Genomic DNA, 19043 nt, shown 5'->3' on the forward strand with positions numbered 1-19043 from the left:
TTGTAGTCGGTCCTTAGCCACCCCTCTCCAGTCCCCGCAGCGGAAAACATCGCGGTACCGGCTAGAACTACCAGTCCCGTGAGGCCTTGCGCAGGGGACCAGCGGCGCGCCCGGGCTGTGTCTGGAGCGGGGGACGGGGCGGGGAGCCGGAGGAGGCGGGGGCAGAGGTGTAGGAAGCCGGAAGTGGATCGGGCCCGGGTCTGTCCGGGCGTTGCGGGTTTGGGGCCTGGGAACGGTCGGTCCCGCAGAGCTGAGGAGCCCTTGTCGGGACGGAGCGACGCCATCCAGACACTTAAGGCCTGCTGACTGGTAAGGATTAGGAGTTAGTGAGAGGCGGGTCCTTTCTGGGTATAGGTCGCACCCCAGAGCGCCGTTCCCAGATCCTGGGTCCCCGATCCCTGCGGCCCAGGCTAGTTCTCCGCGCCTCGACTCCCTCTGGCCAAGACCCCTCTGGTCAAGACTCTCTTCCACCAGTAACGGATACCTCCGTCCCAGCCTTCTCCCTACTCCGCTCTGCCGAGATGCAGCGGGCCCCTAGCCCTCTCCCGGTCCTCATCCCGCACCTCCGCAGCCCCACTCCAGGGACCCGGTCCCAGTTCCCTAACCCCCGCAGCTCTCGGGTCTCAGCTCGGCCCTCTGTCCCACCCCTGTCCTCATCAGCGTGGACCCTGACAGCTTTGCTCCAGCCTTACCTGCTGCGAACCCAGTGCGTTGCTCTCCTCCCCTGGACAGGCAGGCTCTGTGCGCCCCGCGGAGGTCGGCGGCGACCAGCAGCGACCGCGGAGCTACGGCGGGCGGCCCCGGGCATGTACGCCCCCGGAGGCGCAGGGCTGCCCGGCGGGCGCCGGCGGAGGAGCCCGGGAGGCAGCGCTTTGCCCAAGCAGCCGGAGCGTAGCCTGGCCTCAGCCCTACCGGGTGCCCTGTCCATCACCGCGCTGTGCACTGCCCTCGCCGAGCCTGCCTGGTTGCACATCCACGGTGGCACCTGTTCCCGCCAGGAGCTGGGGGTCTCCGACGTGCTGGGCTACGTGCACCCGGACCTGCTGAAAGGTGAGGGCGCTGCGCGCCGGCCCTCTTCTTTCTGGGCAATAGGGCCTCCTCTTCCAGGAGCGAATGTGGTGCGGGCTGGAGCTGAGATAGCCTGGAGCAGGCACTTGGTTGAAGGAAACAGCCCGATTCCTGCCCACCAGGTGGCTCTGTTTGGGGTCCTGCCGCTCATTAATTCTGATGTTATTCAGCCAGGCTCCCACTCCTCAACGCCATGCTAATCTGGACTGCTATTTTAGGATTCTGCCGGAGGAAGGGCGCTGTGTATCGGAAAGAAGATAAGGGTGCTTGCTAGGCATCACAATTAGCTGTTTCCGTCTAAGGAGCCTGTGGGATATAGGAAGGTTTCTTTGGGGCCAACTGATTGATGGAGAAAAAGGAAGTTTTAAATACTGCTAGGTTTTTAGAAATATTTTTGAGTTCTATAGTAATTGAATTGTTGTTAGAGGAAAAAGGGAGTCTATGGTATTTTCAATAACCAGAAGTCAGTTCAAATGCCACCCTCAGTAAAACAGTTGGAATTTGGCTCTTGGAAGCCTTGCAAGTGTGCTGGAATGAGGTAAGGTTTGTTGCTTTGTTCATTATCGTGCTTCCCAGCCAGAAAGACAGGAAAGGGGAAAAGGATCGCTGTCTTTACTGGACTCAGGAGGCGGGGAGCTCATCCTGTCCTAGCCCTGTTGCCAGTAATGACCATAAAGCCTGCTGTGTGGTGGGAGAGCTGGATGGCCTTGCCTGCCTTTTACAGGGAAGACCAGTCAGTGGATTCCAAACAGCCCTAGTAACAGCAGAGTTCATTACTCCTGAGGTTTTTTGAGCTTTTCTTGAAGGTCTTTCTGTTTTCTCCCTATGCCACTCCCTGGCTCTAATTCATTCCAGATGCTTACTGCCCTACCTATCAGAAGCCTCTCCTGTTAGATATCTTCACATTGCCTTTTTAAGGATTCAGGTACTGAGATTTGATGAAAAGGTCAAATTCTCCTTCGTGCCTTGGATCATATACCACTTCTGTAGGTTGTGGCTGAAAAGCCCTATCCTTGTGACATGTAATGTTGTCTTTCTCTGAGAATTCGCTTGCTGTTTTGCATTTCTCTTGAATTTCTGAGGCTTTAGGATGGTTTTGCAGAGAACAGGATGGGGGCTTCTGATTCGTTTCCAGATTTCACTGTGATGATAGTTTTCACTGTGTTGGCTCATTGAGACCAAAGTTATCCACATGGCAGAAGCCTTGTGACATGCAGCTTTTTCTATGGCATATAGTTGATGGCAGAAAGCCCATCAAACTTGAGTCTGGATGGTTTTCCCATAGTGTGTCCCCCTGCACGTGCCTTCTTTGAGGTATGGCTGCCACCTTTCCACCACTTCATCCAGACCTTGGCAGTTGATCCCCTGGTGGTCAGTGTTTCAAACTGGGAGAGAGGGAGTTCCCATAGTGGCTCAGTGGTAACAAACCGGACTAGTATCCATGAGGGTGTATGTTCGATCCCTGTCCTTCCTTACTGGGTTGGGGATCCAGCTTTGCTGTGAGCTTCAGTGTAGGTTGCAGACACAGCTCAGATCTGGCGTGGCTGTGGCTGTGGCTTAGGTGGTCAGCTATAGCTCTGATTTGACCCCCTAGCCTGGGAACCTCCATATGCCATGGGATTGGCCCTAAAAAGACAAATGAATTAAAAAAAAAAACAAAACAAAACTGGAAAGGGTTCATGATGCTTCTCCTGGGGGGCCTCATAAAATTCATGTGATGGAAGGAGGGGCAATCTGATCCCTTGCCCTCATTTCAGAGATCCAGGAAACTGTGTCTTAGAGAAGCAAAGTGTTCAGATCTCCAGGGCCACACAGCTGGGTGTGGCAGAGCTGAGTGTACCTCACTGTTGACTCCAGTATGAAGTGATGCTGTTTCGCTTGTGATTTTTTCCCCCTTTGCTTTACGTCAGCTATCGTAAGGAATGATCTCACTATTAGGGATTTACTTGTCCCACTTAGGTGTGCATCCTTGTCAAAGGCATGTGAAAAATAAAAATAAAATCTTGGTGCAGTTTTCATTTATTTACACATCTATTTACCTTTTCTGAGAAATCACTCAAGCTAGGTTTTGTCTTTTATAAAGCATGATGCTTTCACTTTTACATTATGTCTGCTTTATGTTTAGGGGTCCTAACCCCTAAAGAGTTTCAGCCTGCTTTCTGTGGCCGTCTCCTTGGCCAGTGTAAGCTGGGCACACTGGCCGTCCACTAATAAGAGAGTTGACAGTGGTTTCTCATGAGCTATCACAGAAGAAGGTGAGGAATCAGAAGGTCCCTGATTGCTTCCCTTCCTCTTCTTTGTCCTGATTGGTTTTTTGGTACTCAGTGGACCTTCAGTCATAGGCTTTTCTGTGTAATTATACTGAGCCTCAAAGCCTAGCATGGAAGCCTGGGATATTCCCCATCTCAGGATGAGGCAGAGCTGTGGGGCACTGAGCTGGTGCCTGTAGATGCCACCAGAAGGAGAACAGACCCTGCCAGGTCTCTACAGGTGTCAGAGAGTGGGCAGGGCCAGCAGGCTTTAGGACAGTCCCACCACCTGAGTGCCAGGCATTGTGCTCAGCTTACTTCATGCCTGGCTGTAGTTTTTCTAAATGACATCCTCATTTGTTAAGTACTGTCATCACCCCCCCAACTCCCACCCACACATGTGTCAGGCTCAGGGAGGTCAGGTCACTTGCCTAGGGACACACAGCTGATGTACGTGTGGACTCCACCCTCCCCACCATACTTTAGTGCACGCTTCCGACCGAGCTGTCCAAGCTTCTCAGTTCCCCATTCTAGTTGAGTTTTTAATCACAAGCTCAGCCAAAGCTGTGCTTTTTATTCCTCGTCACCACCAGTTGGTGCTCCTGAGGCAACGTGACCATCCTCCTGCTGTCATTTGCAGAGCCCTGGAGGCGTCAACAAATTCTCAAAAGATCCAGAGGCTCCAAAGATTCTGCCCTGAATTCTTCCACTCCCCCAGGGGAGGGGGGGGCGGTGGGGAAATTGCTGCTTCTCACACCACTCTCCATCCCAGCCAGGCTGAGAGGTGCCCAGATCTCTAGTGGCCCCCAGCAGGGGAGCCCAGATAATTGGTCCTTCTGAGCCCCAATCCCTCTCTGCCTCTCAGGTGTGCCCTGCAAAGGGCAGGGGGGACACCAGCTTCAGGAAGCATCTTTGGAGGATGAGGGAGCTTGGATGTGAAGTCAGGTGAATCACAGTTGACAGCCAGCCCATGGGAAGGCCAGAGTGCTTGAGGGGTGGTGACTGGTGCAGCTGGCATTTCTGGGCCCTGTGGGGCCTGTCCTCAGAGGCAGCTCAGCTAGGACCAGTGGCATATGTGGTGATGCCCCAGCCAGGTGCTGGAGGGCCCTCTTGGAATCTTATGTCAGAAGCCTTGTCTGGAAGCTAAAAAGTCCCAGTGGGGAGTGGCTACACAGGTGGGCGGATGAGTGCTGAGAAGGGGGGCGTGTCTCTGACTCAGGGACTCCAGTGAAGAAGAAAATAAGAGATGGGGCACAAGGGAACTGGCCAGAAGACACTTTAGCCTTCCTGCCTGCAGCCTCTTTGGGTCAGGAGGGGTGAGAGCAATGGGCAGGTAGGCAGGAAGAGCCAGGGCCTGCAAAACAAATCCAGCCCTGTGACTCACCAGTGACCTTGGGCAAAGTCAGTTCCTCGGGATCCTATTACACAGCAGCTGCCTTCTTCCCCAGTGACTGGAGAGGACAGTCAAGTAATAGTTACCAAAATAAACAGGCCACAGCACAATTGGAGGATGGGATGTGTTCTGTCTTCCAGAGTGTAGTGGATGCACCACTGGTTTGAATTTAAACTTAGGACCCTGGCCTATGTGCCGTTTCTCCACAAATAACATACATTTGAGGATATTTTTTTTGGCCAGGCCCGTGGCATGAGAAATTCCTGGTCCGGAGATTGAAGTCATGCCATACCAGTAATCTGAGCCACAGCAGTGACAATGCCAGATCATTAACCACTAGGCCACCAGGGAACTCCACACTTGAGGATGGTGTTTCTCTTCGGCAGCCCTCTCAGCAGAATATTCATTGCTTTTGCTGCTGTACCGATGTCTGGCTGGGAAGGAGAGAAAGAGACTGGGATAACACCGCCTGTCTTCCCAGCGTGCCCGGAAACCCTCTGCTGAAGGACCTTCAGGGACATGGGGCAGGCTCCTGGGGTATCTGTTAGCATCACTCCAAGGAAAGTTCCCATTTGGCTTCCCCACCAAGCCTGAGGCTCCACTCAGAGCTTTGGAGTGGAGAAGGGCAGAAGGCAGTCACGTTGAAACAAGGCCTGGGGAGTTTCTGTTGTGGCGCAGAGGAAACAAATCCGACTAGGGTCCATGAGAATGCAGGTTGGATCCCGGGCCTCGCACAGTGGGTCGGAGATCTGGCATTGCCGTGCACTGTGGTGTAGGTCAGAGGCTCAGATCCTGCATTGCTGTGACTGTGGTGTAGGCTGGCAGCTGCAGCTCCAATTCACCCTCTAGTCTGGGAACTTCCCATATGCTGAGGGTGCAGCCTTAAAAAAAAAAAAAAAAAAAGAGAGAGAGAGAGAGAGGAAAGAAACAAGACCTGTTTGAATTTGGGTCCAAAGCCCCTTTTCTGTACTGCATCATCAGCCTGGTGGCCTCAGCGGCTTCCTCCCCTTGGTGGCAGTCTGGATGTAAGGAGGATGGAACCACCGGGATGAAGGCAGTGGGGCTGCTCATCCCCATACTTTGTGAGTTGATTCTCCCCGTACAGGTGGGGCAGGTGTTCCTGCTTGTATTTGTCAGATGAGAGTGCAGAGGCCAAGGGCAGTGACGTGCTCAAGGTAATGCATAGTCTGTACTGGGGCTAGGATTTGGTGCCAAGGCCAGTGCCTTCTGCTTTTAAGAGTCAGACTCTGATGACTGCAGAAGCTTAGACCATGCCTGGCAGGTTTTGCCCAGTGGTTCCCAGTGTGCGCTTTCATTGCTTAACAACCCTAACCTTTTTTGCCTGGAGAAAGGTTTCATACTTCCAGCTGTTCTCTTGGTGAGCTCAGCAGCTGCTGGCACTGACGTGGCTCTGGCAGCATGTCGTAGTAACTTTTGACCTTTCATTCAAATATAGCTCTTTAGGGTTTTATTGATTAGCTCCCTCGGGGAAAAATAAAGCAGCTAACTCCAGTGCTTGATGATTGTGAATGTCATGATGCAGGGGAGCCTGACCCGGATTTGGGGTCTAGCTCTGTGTTGTATAAATAGGTAGAAGTCACTTAATGTCCTGGAGCCTCTGATTCCTCATCTGAACCATGTGATGAATCCCCTAGAGTGGAGTGAAGCTTAACTAAGGTGACCTTTGACCCTCTGCCTGCACAGGCTGTTCCTGGAGGGGTATACAAGAGGCTACCACCAATGTTTGTCTCTTGGGAGGGGCAGCTGGACATCTGTGCAAGACTTCTTCATTACTAAAATTAGTATATTATGGAACATAAAACACATAGGAGCTACGTTTTTGAAGGATGGTAGTAAGGGAGTTTCTGTTGTGGCTCAGCAGGTTAAAAACTCGAGTAGTATCTGTGAGGATGCAGGTTCAATCCCTGGTCTCGCTCAGTGGGTTAAGGATCCAGTGTTGCCAAAAGCTGTGGCTTAGGTCCCAGATGTAGCTTGGTTGCTGTGGCATAGGCTGGCAACTGCAGCTCGGATTCAACCCCTAGCCCAGAAACTTCCATATGCCGTGGGTGCAGCCCTAAAATAAAATAAGGGATAGTAATAAAATGGACATTCTGTACTTACTATGCACCCGAAGAAAGTATTTTTGAAGCCCCCCGCGTTACATTTTTCAGTTAAAACTAATTGTTAAAACTTGGTTGATTTTTAAGTACAATTAAAGCGTCAGTCAGAGGGCCTGGCCACGTTGAGTAATACTGGTAGAATCTGAACATGGCCTGCTTCAGAGCAGAGTGTGATGTAAGCCCTTACACCCCGCCGCTCGCAGGTTATTCTTGGAAGCACTAGCAGAACACTTTCGTCCTGCCCTGTCCCTGCCACATCCATGTGAACTTCCACTTACTGCCCCTCCACCAAATATCTCTGAGAGCTATCGATCTTGAAAATGCATCCAGGAAACAGCCCCTGTTTCCAGGACCTTTTGTTTCAGTGAGGCCCCAAGGGTTTCTTGATTTCTTCAGGCCCCCAGGGCTGGGTTAAATGAAGGCTGGACCTGGTTGCTGGCAGAGCTAACACATAGGCCAGCCTCCTGGCAGCAGGCAATCACCCGGGCTGGAAGATTGGGCCCCAAACAGATGGTCAGCTGACGGGAGAGTGACAGATAGCTCTCAGGGCAGCTTGGCAGATGACCTGAAGCCAGATCGAGGCATATGAATCCTGTGTGGGCTCAGCCAACATCTGCCTGGCAAATTCTGAGCCTGAGGCAGGCGATGCAAGCTGTCATGGAGGGTCAGGGCCTCTGCATATCTGCTCTGGCTTTTCAGTGTGGGAAGCAAGGCCCTCGGTCCAGGACGCCATGGCGCCAGTGTCTGTTGGTTTGAGTCCACTTTGTTGAGTTCAGGTCCCCTTTCCCAAGGTTTGGGGCTTTGCTTTATCAGTTCACCTTCCTCTAGGTCCAGGATCAGTGTTACTTGGAGTGTAAGACCAAGGCCACCTGCACTGCTTGTTAAAATCCAGATTCCTGGGCAGAGCTTGAGAACAGGCTTTCACCCAGCACCCTGGTGATTCTTCTGTGCATGAGAGTGATGACCACTGCTCTGCAGCCTCTCAGCCTGAGATCAGAACTCAGGAAGGGAGTCTATAGTGTAAGCCTTGCCAGCTCTTTTCAGAATTTCCCAAATCACTTGTGGCCCATGGTCTAAATAAGAGAAGAACTTGCCAGTGGCTGTACAGAGGAAGTTAAAGCCCATTTCCTACTTTTTATCAAAGCCTAAAATGGTTTCTTTTTGGATCAGCCTTTATTCTGTCTTGTGTGTTTCTGGAGCTGTGGCAGTTTGCACAGATTATCAAAGGGAACTGACAATATGGTCTCAATGGAACTGAAAGAAAAAAAGAAGAAAGAAAAAGAATGGTATTAAAGTCCTAGAAGGAAATCTAGGCTGCTATCTGTATCTGGGGTACAATTGTCATCCTGGGATCCCCCTTCACCATGACCTTGGGGACGCTTTACTCTTTGACTGTTGGGTCTTCTATTTCAGCAGCTTCCTTTTTCTTGGTTCATTCCTTCATTTTGGTTGAGCTAGCCCGCACACACCCGGCCATTCCCCCCCACCCCCACCCCATGGCTTTGTCCTCATTTTAGAAAGTATTTGGTGCTGTCAGTTTCTGAGCCTTTCAGGCTTTTGTGGTATACATCTAGTTGCTTCTTAGCTTTTCCCATTTCCGGGTTACACTTCAGCTTATCTGTTCTGTCAGGTCAGTTCTAAGTACATCCGAACTCAAGTCCCTTTACTTCCCAGTTTTCAGAATTTCAGAATTTTGTTTTGCCCCTCTCCTCTTTGTATGGGTTTATGTCTTAGCCTTTTTTTTTTGTTTGTTTTTTTCTTTTGTTTTAGAGGGGTTCAGGGAGAGCAGAAGTAAATGTGATGATGGAGCCTGCCATCTCTTTTCATGCATGTAGCACTGTCCTGGAATTATATGCTTCTCTAAACTGCTTCAGCTTCTTTTTGAACAAAAAAGGGAATGAATGAGTGACTGCACAGAGAATGGACTTGAATAAGCCTTTTGGCCTTATCCCTGTTGGCTGCCTTAGCTCAGAAGTCCCTGGTTTTTTCCTGCCAGCCTGAAGCATGCTTTAGCAGAATGTCTGATTAATTGTCAGGGTCTTTAAATATGATTAAAAGACGTGTTCCCATCGTGGCTCAATGGAAATAAATCTGACTAGCATCCATGAGGACGCAGCTTAGATCCCTGGCCCCGCTCAGTGGGCTAAGGATCTGCTGTTGCCTCGAGCTCTGGTGTAGGTTGCAGATGAGGCTCAGATCCGGTGTTGCTGTGGCTGTGGTGTAGGCCAGCAGCTACAGCTCCGATTCTACCAGTAGCCTGGGAACCTCCATGTGCCTCAGGTGCCGCCCTAAAATAAAAGACAAAAAAAAAAAAAAAAAAGGTTAGAAGAGCATGGCAAGCACAGTTAACCCTTGAACAACAATGGGGTTAGGGATACTGACCCTCCCAGCAGTTGAAAATCCATGAATAATTTTTATAATTTATAAACCTAATCAGTGGTTTCACATCATGGATTTAACCAACCCTGATCAAGTAGTACTGTAGTGTTTACTACTGAGAAAAAAAATCCGCATGTAAGTGGATCCTTGCTGTTCAAGTCCATGTTGCTCAAGGGTCAGCTGTACAATGAAGTGGAGTCCTGCACTTGGACTAGTCTTACTGGAGAGGGAGAAAGGACTGAGGCACAAGGGAGCAGGTGCTGAGACCATGCCCTCCGTCCCATCCTCCCTGGCTCCCCAGGACTGGAGGGGACAAACGCCTCACAGTTGGGGACTCCCTGCCCCAGGGCATGGCCTGGGGCCTTGAGGGTTTGCTTCTTCCCCTCCAGATTTCTGCATGAATCCTCAGACCGTCCTGCTCCTGCGGGTCATCGCCGCCTTCTGCTTCCTGGGCATCCTGTGTAGTCTCTCTGCATTCCTTCTGGATGTCTTTGGGCCCAAGCATCCGGCCCTGAAGATCACCCGTCGCTATGCCTTTGCCCACATCCTCACAGGTAAGCCCTGGCCTGCTCCCAGTGGGAGAGAAACTGCCGCAGGTTAGGGGCATCCTGTCTGGAGTTGCAGGCAGAGACCAAGGGGTTTCCATGAGCAGACACAGTTTCCGATGCTCATTTCAGCGCCAGCTGTTCACAAGGCACTGGCATTTGCATGTATGCCTGCCAGGACCACAAACCCACTCGGCCCAGCTGTAGGGAGCAAATTTTATTAGAATTCTGCAAGAATTCTCATTGCTCTCTAAGAACGTGGCTGGGAGCTCAGCCAGGCTCCTGGGGCCTGGAGGGAGCAAGAGAGGAACTAGGGTGTCTCCCTGTGTCTCCCTGGAGAGCGTGGGCTCAGACTCTCTCTCCTCCCCTTCTCGCATCCCTGCAGACCAGGCTTCTCTGCCGGTTCCAGGCTTCTCTCCTCCCATGTGACAGGGCTGGTGTGTTAGATTTGACTGTGGTGGTACTGACTTCAGCTCCCAAACTGCATGACCTTGTCTGTTCCTCTCAAGCAGCCAGTGATATCCAGCAGCCCTAGAATTCCAATTTCAAATTCTTAAGACAGAGGATCTGACCGACCCATGTCGTTTCAGGCCTCTGTCCCCAGCCTTGGCCAAGAGAGCTCCCCCTCACAGGGTCTGGGGTCAGGCAGGTTCTCTGAGAACGGGGTTTAGGTAGAGAGGCTACAGTTGGTTCCTCGTGTGTCTTGGCTGCAGCGTGCCCGCTAACCCCCTTTTTCTGCTGTCCCTCTGACCCCTCCCCCAGTCCTGCAGTGTGCCACCGTCATTGGCTTTTCCTACTGGGCTTCTGAACTCATCCTGGCCCAGCAGCAGCAACATAAGAAGTACCACGGTTCCCAGGTTTATGTCACCTTTGCAGTTAGCTTCTACCTGGTGGCCGGTGCTGGCGGGGCCTCAATCCTGGCCACAGCGGCCAACCTCCTGCGCCACTACCCCACGGAGGAGGAGGAGCAGGCGCTGGAGTTGCTCTCAGAGATGGAGGAGAACGAGCCCTACCCCGCCGAGTACGAGGTCATCAACCAGTTTCAGCCGCCCCCGGCCTACACACCCTAGTGCCAGCCGTGGGCCGTCTGCCTCAGCAGCCCCCCTACTCAGCAGCGCCCCCACACCCAGCGGCGCGCCCTTCCCCCAACAGGCCTCACTGGTAGGATCCCGACCGTCCTCACAAACCTTCCCTGGGGAGTTCATGGATCCCCACCCTCGAAACCTGGGGTTCACTGATTTTACATAATGCACTGTTTCCCCTCTTGCCACGCCCCTCTCCCTCCATGGTCATTAGTCATTACCAACCAGGGACGGTCATACATGTCTTCTCCCTCTGTGGGCTCTCTCTCTGAGACTGGGACTTTTCCTCGGGGAGCTGTGGACGGTGGACAGTCCCGGCTAGAAGCAGGTCCACAGGGCCCAGGGGAGAGGGGACCGTACCCTGTGGGCACGCTTCATGACTGTCCCTGTCGGTCCCACAGCTGGATCTCTGGGCCCAGCCTTGCCCCCGCACCTGCTGGGAGCGTCCAGGACCGGGCTGCCTGCTCCATGGAGTCTCTGCACTTTAATCTTTGGACTGCCCATCACGCATGGTCTGGTTTTGTAGGGAGGAGGGATGGCTGCCTGGAAGCAGAGCATGTGCGCTCTCCCCGCCCTGTCCCTGCCTGGTGGCCAGTGACCTGGCAAGGACGGGAGCACCTGGCGTGGGCCTGAGGCCTCCTGGTGCCTAGAAAGGATCAGCGTGAAGGGGCCCGAATCTCCCCAGCCCCATCACCTTTTAAAATGTGAGTGGTTTTAAAAGGGAAAAACAATACTGAGCAACAGCACCAATCCTCTCTTTTTAAACTAGTGTGACGACCATAGAGTGTCGTTGTCCTTTCCTCCGGCTATTTATCCCATTCCTTCTGGCCCTGCCGTGTCTGGGCCACGGTTCCTTCCAGCCCATGGTGGTTCCTCCCTGAGTCTCTCCAAGCAGAATTCAGCCCTCTTCCCTTGCTCCTTCCCTCCCGGTGACCATAGCTTCCTGGGGCCTTCCTGTGGCCAGGGCTGAGGACTGTGGCCTGGCTGGCTGGCCAGCGTGGTGCTCCTCAGGACCCTGGCACTGAGACATAACCTGACCTCCATGCAGGAACAGGGCCCGCAACAGGGCAGGAACCCCCCCCCCCCCCCGCTCTGCACACAGGAACTCCAGCCAGCGGGCCCTGCTGCATGAGGTGTCAGCCACCCTGTCAGATTAGCGGACCTGGCTGTGTCCTTCAGGTTCAGCGTGTCTCCTAGACTGTGACTTGGGGCATCAGCTTGCTGCATGCGCCCATCCCCTTCTTGAATGTACTCTGGTCTTAACAGCGTGCTACTGGCTCTTTCTTGCCTGGCCATCACTCCGGCAGTTCTGTTGGCCACGCATAGCTCTGGATGGGTTGAAGTTTCTGCCTCGAGATCTGCGGTGTAAAGTGGGAGAAACTCCAGAGACCTTCCTTCAGTGTGGATCCAGAGGGCCAAGCTTCTTTGGAATCAGAGTCCAGTGCTGAGCCGAAAAGCAGATGGACCCCCATCTCCTCCACAGGCGATAGACAGTAAGACCGGAGATCAGACACCATTGTTGAACTGTGGCTAGAAAGGGATGGTCATGTCCCTTGTCCTTCTTTGGCTAGACTGCCCCAGGATATCTGGACACGTGTGTGTGGCTGGTGAAGGCAGCATCTGCACGTAAGTGAGCGGCTGCGTGGGGTTCACTGTGATGCCAAAGTGTGTCCCTTGGTGACTCCAACACTCTTCCAGACTCTTCTCCTGGGGAAGAAAGACTGCACGTGATACCTGAGCACAAAGCCAAGGAGCTAAATTAAGTCTTGTTGCTGTAAAGTCCAAGTTCTTCCCCAGCAGACTTCCAGGGTGTGGCCAGCTCCCTCTGACCCTGGGTGTCTGAGCGGGCAGACCAGGAGACCGGGCACAGAACACGCATGCCAAAGTGACCAGTCTTCTCATGAGGACCCAGACATGACCCTGTGGACCATTCCACATGATTCGAAACCCACTTTTTATTAGGTCCCCATGCCTCTGGCCTTTCTTTCTCTTTTTCCCTGCCCTCCTGACACAGATAGTTTGTCATATAAATTCCCCTGGTTGTGTTTTTTTTTTTCCTAGAAAAGAAAAATTAAAAAGCAAAACAAAACAAAAAACCAGAAACCACAAATAAGAATGTAAATGCTCATGGCTCCCTGTCATTTTTTTCTGTTGCAGTTTCCCCCATGTGGTTTGTTCCCTTTCTTTTAGAGAGGCAGGAGACATTGGGGAAGTGTGGGCATAACTTTAAAAAGGGGCTGGTGCCTGCCTGCTCCATGCCAGGCACGTGCACTTAAGCAGTTCTCCTAAGCCCCACAGCTTCCACGCTGAGGACCCACATCCTTGACTTCAGACCCTGAGCCCTTCTTCCCTCTGCATCCTGTGAGCTGCAGAAGAGAGCGCTGCTTTGAAATGCTCACCCTTTTGTGGGAAGAAATAGACTCCTTCAGACTGGGACCTGAGGAAGAAGCTGTGCTTTCTTTGGAAGCCGCAGGGAATGGTAAACTCACTTCCAGGGAGAGTCGAGTGAGTGGAAATAGCTCCGGGAGCTTAACCTGGAGCGGAGTGGTCCAGTGGCCACACCTCTGGTGGTTCCCCACACTCCCTTCGTCCAGTCACAGCTTTAGCCAACACCCTGGGGCCCCAGCGTGCATCATGGGAAAAGAGCTTAGGGCTCCCTTTTAGGAGCAGCCAGCCTGGGTGTGTTCTTTTTTTTGCTCCAGGAGGAGTACATGTCTTTCTTGGAAGCTGGGAATGTGTTTGCTCTCCCATGTAATTTCATTTCAGACATTCCTGAAAGGCGCCTTGTGTACAAAGCACCGTGTAGGCACCATGAGAGAAACGTGATGACCTCCGGGGCCCTGTCTCCAAGGGTTTTATATCCTTGGTCTGGGAGATGGACTTGTCCACGCAAAGGCAGAGTGAAGTAAGTGGTCCACTGGACAGCTGGGGAGGCCGATTCCGACCTCAATGGAGAGGCTTCCTGGACAAGGCAGCTAAATGTGAGAGGGGGTCTGGAAGTGGGGTGAGGGGAGTTCCTGCTGAGGGAACAGCAAGACCAGAAGTGCAAGTGGTGGTTGCAGTGTGGTGAGAGAAGTCACAAAGCTGAAGAGGCCCATTTAAGGAACTAATAGCCATGGAAAGCCCTGGAAATGTTTTGAGAAGAGAAAGTAGAGCTTCTTTTAATGACTGGTGACAGTGTGAAGGGGGGGTCAGCTTGGTGTTAAGTGGAAGTCTGAGGGGGTGAGGAGTGGGGGATGAGTGGAAATCAGATGGAGGCCAGGACCCTGAGGAGCAGGCCTTGTTGGCCTCCGGGGCCCAGAGTCTCAGCCAGACATCAGAGTAAGGAAACTGAGGGAGTTCCTGTTGTGGTGCAGCGGAAACGAATCTGACTAGGAACCATGAGGTTGCGGGTTTGATCCCTAGCTTCGCTCAGTGGGTCAGGGATCCGGCATTGCCGTGAACTGTGGTGTAGGTCTCAGACTCGGATCTGATGTTGCTGTGGCTGTGGTGTAGGCTGGCAGCAACAGCTCCGATTAGACCCCTAGCCTGGGAACCTCCATATGCTGCGGGTGTGGCCTTCAAAAAGACCAAAAAAAAAAAAAAAATGGAAACTGAGAGCCTCAGTTCCTGCCCACCCATCATGAGATGGAAGGCAGAGCTGGTGGCACAGGCCTTGAAGGCCTCTCGAGTGAGGAGGCACAGGATGTGAGGGCAGCAAAGAGAGAACCTTGGGAACAGAGGAAGAGGGTGTCATGTCTTAGTAGAGAGCAGCTTTTTTAAGATAACTAGAAAATCTTGGAGTTCCCGTTGTGGCTCAGTGGGTTAAGAACCCACTAGTATCCATAAGGATACAGGTTCGATCCCTGGCCTTGCTCATTGGGTTAAGGATCTGGCATTGCCTTGAGCTGTGGTGTAGGTCGCAGACACGGCTTAGATCTGGTGTTGCTGAGGCTGTGGTGTAGGCTGGCGGCTACAGCTCTGATTCGACCCCTAGCCTGGAAACTTCCACATGCTGCAGGTTTGGCTCTAAGAAGACAAGAGGAAAAGAGATAACTAGAAAATCTTTTTAGCTGACCTCTTGACCACAGCTAAATTAATGGGTCACAAGGTTCCATCCCCACAGGGACCTTCCTGGACCTCCTGCCAGGAGGGAGGAACCCTGACAAGGGGCACTTGATGCCCGTTGAGACTGTAGGCTCAGCTTTGAGGCAGGAGGTTTCATGAAGACAGAGACACTTAATGTGGAATGTGGGCCTTGAAGAATGGGTAGGTTTTCCTGAGAGAACGATGCAGTCAATGGAAAGGGACGGTCTTTAGGGAACACTGAGCTCGTACTTTGAGCAGTGATGACATGCTCTGGAGGGGAGGGATTAGGTGGATGGACAGCACCAGTGATGATCTGTGATGCCAAATTATTGTCAGAACCCTTACAGTTGCCAGATACAGAACTCTTTAACATGGAACCATCTTAAGTGAATGGAGTTTATTGGTTCCAGTAACAGAAAAGTTGACTTGGCTGAACCCAGGGACTCGCTGTCCGGGAAGGCATGGTTTCTCTCCATCCCTCTGCTCTGCTCCCAGCCTCAGGCAATCTCTCCCCAGAGGTGGTGAGGATGGCCACTGGCAGCCCCAGGCTCACACAGACCTCATGTTTAAGCACCAGGATGAGTCTCTTTTGCCCAACTGAGATCACGCCCTTCTCCCCAAACTGTGGCCAAGGACCTGGAGCCTCATCCTATAGCTGAGGGTGAGGATGAGGTTCCGTGTGGGGTCCTGGGTTCGGAGATGGCACCATCAGTGTTGGTTGGGATGGGTGAGCACGGGGCGAGGCGTGCACCACTCCCCTAAAATGGAGATGGGACACCTGTCATCTCCCCGCAGCCCTCCTTCCTGTGATCGTGGCATATGTGGTCACTGGCCAGCTCTGCACTCTTGCAGAACTCTGTGTGTCCTATCTTGGTTCGTGGCTGAGCCTTGGAATCAGGCTTGCCTACTTTCAAGCAGGCCAGCAGGGCCTTGATTCCACTGGCCCTTGCCTCAGGAACTGTTTCTCCTCTTCCTTTCTCCCAGCTCCATTCCAGGGCCCACCCAGCTTCGGACTTTCCTGACTTTGTTCTTTTCTACTTGGAACTTAGTACTTTACTTGAGCAATGCTTGTGAAGACACAGCTTGTGAGCATCCTGGCTGTTTGGGGGAACCACTCACCTGAGCCCAGTCCCACCCCCACTTCTCCATCCAAGTCAGCCCAGCGGGATGGGGAGGGAGCGGGCAGCAGTGAACAAGCAGAAGGCAGGGGGGCTGGCGCCACGTGCCACCATTTGGGTACATTTTTGCATTAATTCCTCAGAACCGCCAAAATTTTTTTCTGATCTTGGAAGGATGCTGTATTTAACACATGTTCAATATCTAACATATGTCTTGATGGTGGGTTCCCTCCCCCACCTTTGGGCCCATGTACTTCAGAAAGATGTTGAGAAATTGGAGGGGGTCCAGGCAAGCATTCTAAGTAGATGAAAGGTTAGAAGACATGTAAACAGCTCTAGAGAAAAGGATGCAAGCTGTGTGACCTTTATTTATTTAATATGTTAGGTGATGTTTTTATTTATTTATTTATTTATTCTTTAGGGTTGCACCTGTGGCTTATGGAAGTTCCCAGGCTAGGGGTTGAATCAGAGCTGCAGCTGCCAGCCTACACCACAGCCACAGCAACACCATATCTGAGCCATACCTGTGACCTACACCATAGCTCATGGCAACACCGGATCCCTGACCCACTGAGTGAGGCCAGGGATCGAACCCACATTCTCATGGATGCTAGTCAGGTTTGTAACCTGCTGAGCCACAACGGGAACTCCTGTGTGACCTTTAAAAGGCACTTGTCTCTGAGAGCTCCCTTCATGGCTCAGCGGAAACGCATCTGACGAGCATCCATGAGGACTCGGGTTTGATCCCTGGCCTTCATTAGTGGGTTAAGAAAACAACTCTGGGAAGTTTCCCTTTGGTGCAGTAGGTTAAGGATTCAGTGCCACCACAGCTTTGTTGCAGGTCTGTGTGGGTTTGATCCTGACCTGGGAACTTCCACCTGCCAAGGATACAGCCATAAACAAACAAACAAAAAACAACTTTGTTTTGAAAAAAGAAATGGTACTTGCCGAAAACTTGCAAGAACTCATCAATGAATTCCCATTTACTTTTCAACTAGATTTACCTATTAACATTTCTGTCACATTTATTTTTATTAAGATAGAATTCACATACCATGAAATGTACCCTTGGGAAGTATAATTCAGTGGTTTTTAATATATTCATAAGGTTGCACCACTAATTCCAGAAGTTTTATCTTCTCCAGAAGAAACCCGTACCCATCAGCAGTAATTCCCCATTCCTGTCCTTGTCCCCGCCCCTGACAACCACTTAGTTACTTTTTGTCTCAATGAATTTGCCTATTCTGGACATTTCCTGGATGTGGCCTTCTGTATCTGGCTTCTGTCACTTAGCATAACATTTTTAAAGCCCATAACATGTATCGGTCCCTCACTGATTTTTGTGGCCGACTAATATTCCACCATAGTTTTCTCTGTTCATCGGGAGTGATAGACACTTGGGTTGTTTCTGGTTTTTGGCTATTGTGAATGCTGCCATGGACACTTCTGTACAAGTCTTTTGTGTGAACATATGTTTTCAGTCCTCTTGGGTATATACCTAAGAGAGGAATTGCTAGGTCATGGTGACTCTGTGTTTAATAGTTTGAGGAACTGCCAGTGTGTTTAATAGTTTGAGGAACTGCCAGGCTGTTTTCCCACAGAGCTATCCCATTTTTTGTTGCTGTCAGCAATGGATGAGGTTTCCAATTTCTCCACATTCTCACCAACACTTAGTTTCCTTCTTTATGTTGAAACCTCTTCTGATCTTAGCTAAGGGTGTTTTCAGTCAGTACGCTTTTAGCTGCAAAACGACTCAAAACTGAAATTGCTCGGGCAAAACAGAATTTGCTGGCTGAGGACCACAGAAGTCAAGTAATGCAGTGAAGTCAGGGGCTCCAGAGGTGCTGTCTGGACCACCTCATGCACTCTCTCAGCTCCACCCCTAGAAGCTGGCTGTGATTCCAGCCGGGGTTTTCCCTGATGGTGACACAAGGACTGCTCGGCTTCCGGCTTTCCTCCGGACACTAAGTTCACCTGAAAACAAAGCAAGCTCTCTTTCCTTGCAGTTTACAAATGTCGCAGGGCGCGCTCTGGTCGAACTCCCTTGGGACTGATATTGTTCCAGAATGAGTCCCTGTGGCCAAGGGGGTTGAATGCCCTGACTGGCTTGGTCTAGGGCCACTTGTCAACCCCTCATGCTGGGAATAGAATTATGTGGATGAGGGGCAAAGCACTTGGAGCTCCTTTTGCATGAAAAGTACTTTGATTTCCTTTTCCATGCAACCTAAGAGACTGCGGAATGAAAGCTGAGCAGCTGAGACACAGAGCTGGGCTTGTGGAGCTGCCCCACATTCTCAGCTTTCCCCTTCCCCATGGAGTCTGCCTCCCCCTGACCCCACGCCCCTGGCACAGACTTGTCTAAAACCCCCGTTAGCCAACATGACATGGCCTTGTCCTCGTTTCCACGTCTGTCTCCTCAAGTTATTCTCTCCCCTCATCTCTGTCTCCAGAGTGTCTCATCCCGGAGCGTCTTAGCTGGGGAGGGAAAGAAAGAAGGCAGTTACCCAAATCCTGGAAGGTCATTCTAGAAATGCAGTGGGAGTTCAAAGAAGGGCAAGATTGAAGCTGTAGAAGTAGAGAAGGGTCTCTTTGAGAAAGTAAGAAATAAAGGAGTGGCTGACAAAATATCCCCTTTATTACTGGCAGTGAGGCTGGGTTGGAGGACGTCATTTTAGGTCCGTTAGCCAAGTGGGCTGCACAAATCCTGTACTGAGCCTGACTAACCCATCCAGTCATGGCAGCCTTCCCTGACCCTTGACCCCTGTAGGTGTGGAGCCCACCTCCATCAGAGCAGTGGGATCCTGTATCCTGCAGGCAGCCTACTCCTAAGAAGGAGGGGTGGATGGAGCTGGCCTAGGCATGACTGTCCCCTCCCCCACCCCTGACCAGAATGGTCATCTTTTACCATCCTTGAGGTTGAGAAAGGACAGGAGTATTACACCTAATGGAGTTCCTTGCACACAGAAGGAAACAGGTAAGGTTTCCAAAGGTAGAAATGGCCTTATGGAAGGTGGCACTTAA

The 19043-nt window shown here is 51.7% G+C and overlaps 2 protein-coding genes across 3 annotated transcripts in view; both read left to right on the top strand.

Moving 5' to 3' along the window:
* The first annotated feature begins 154 nt into the window (after positions 1-154).
* On the top strand, positions 155-12958 carry TMEM127 (transmembrane protein 127). Of its 2 annotated transcripts, none has more exons than XM_047781263.1 (4): positions 155-309; positions 733-1050; positions 9599-9763; positions 10517-12958. In XM_047781263.1, exons 2-4 carry the CDS (start codon positions 807-809, stop codon positions 10822-10824), a joined length of 717 nt encoding a protein of 238 aa, XP_047637219.1. In that variant the 5' UTR covers positions 155-309; positions 733-806; the 3' UTR covers positions 10825-12958. The 2 variants fall into 2 exon arrangements, with proteins under 2 accessions (XP_047637219.1, XP_047637220.1); XM_047781264.1 differs by having other exon boundaries at positions 158-309; positions 661-1050.
* Positions 12959-13556: 598 nt separating this feature from the next.
* Positions 13557-19043, top strand: part of STARD7 (StAR related lipid transfer domain containing 7) — a 37266-nt gene continuing 31779 nt past the window's right edge. The window contains exon 1 of the mRNA XM_047781261.1: positions 13557-13741. Within this exon, the coding sequence (XP_047637217.1) occupies positions 13662-13741 (80 nt within the window). The 5' untranslated portion in view covers positions 13557-13661. The remainder of the gene's footprint in view (positions 13742-19043) is intronic.

The sequence above is a fragment of the Phacochoerus africanus genome, chromosome 5, assembly GCF_016906955.1.
Source record: "Phacochoerus africanus isolate WHEZ1 chromosome 5, ROS_Pafr_v1, whole genome shotgun sequence".
Taxonomy (NCBI): Eukaryota; Metazoa; Chordata; class Mammalia; order Artiodactyla; family Suidae; genus Phacochoerus; species Phacochoerus africanus.